The sequence below is a fragment of the Hippocampus comes genome, unplaced genomic scaffold, assembly GCF_001891065.2.
Source record: "Hippocampus comes isolate QL1 unplaced genomic scaffold, H_comes_QL1_v1.1 scaffold1080, whole genome shotgun sequence".
In the NCBI taxonomy this organism is placed as follows: Eukaryota; Metazoa; Chordata; class Actinopteri; order Syngnathiformes; family Syngnathidae; genus Hippocampus; species Hippocampus comes.
The window spans coordinates 1-876 of NW_017806556.1; the positions used below are offsets into that span (position 1 = coordinate 1).

At 46.9% G+C, this 876-nt stretch overlaps 1 protein-coding gene across 1 annotated transcript; it reads right to left on the reverse strand.

Moving 5' to 3' along the window:
* Window positions 1-5: 5 nt before the first annotated feature.
* Window positions 6-813, reverse strand: LOC109508107 (tetraspanin-8-like; the record flags this gene model as incomplete). Its single annotated transcript, XM_019857951.1, has 4 exons — window positions 520-813; window positions 362-436; window positions 177-272; window positions 6-107 (listed from the first exon to the last, which is right to left on the reverse strand). Coding segments are annotated over exons 1-4 (381 nt in total), but the record flags the coding sequence as incomplete, so codon positions are not given.
* Window positions 814-876: the final 63 nt, after the last annotated feature.

The window sequence follows — 876 nt, forward strand, 5'->3', positions numbered from 1 at the left end:
TTATTTTTCCGACTTACGCAGTCCTCCACGGCGCCCTTGCACAGGCACGACTCGGAGATGTTGTAGCCCCACTCCACATAGCCGTGTTGCACTCCGCAGCACTCCAACTAGGAAGCAAACATGACAACAGGGAAGTCCCTCCATTTTGTATTTGCGCCAACCGATGCCACACCCACTTCGATCTGGGTCTCCGTCAGGATTTTCATGTCCACCTCGCTGGTGCTGTTAATTGGCTGCATGCTCAGGTAGAATTTGGACATGAGCTTAATGATCTGCGAAAGAGAGAAGGCGGACGGGTCGGCTTGCGGCGTCGTTCGTCAGACCGGGTGAGAAAAGTGAAGAAAACGCGTCTCGGAATTACCACCGGCCGCAAGATCAGCACGTGGACGGCCAAGTAAAGGACAAACAGGCTGCACAGGATGATTCCAACTGTGAACTGAGAGACAAACAAACAACAACAAACTGTCAATGGATATAAAAAGTCTACACACCCCTGTGTATGTGTGTGTATTCACCCACCACAATGAGCACCCATCTCTTCTCTTTGCAGACGCCATACAAGCCGATGATGGGCAGGACCAAAATGGTGATGGACATAGCATACATGGCGTTGATGCCCACAATCATTTCCTCGATCTATGGATTTTGTCAATGTCAATCTCATGAGGATTTAATAGGAAATGAGAAAAAAAGTCTTCTTTGTTGTGGTCATGAGTAGCAGACATAATTTTGCTATAAATTTGACAAACAGTGGCCGCTTTGACTCTTTAGTACATTGTCTTATTGTCTGGCTACATGTGTTGCCGCACCATTGGGTTGAAAGATCTTTTGCTTGTGGGGTGATTCATTTCTCCAACATCAATGCTATTTTCGTTA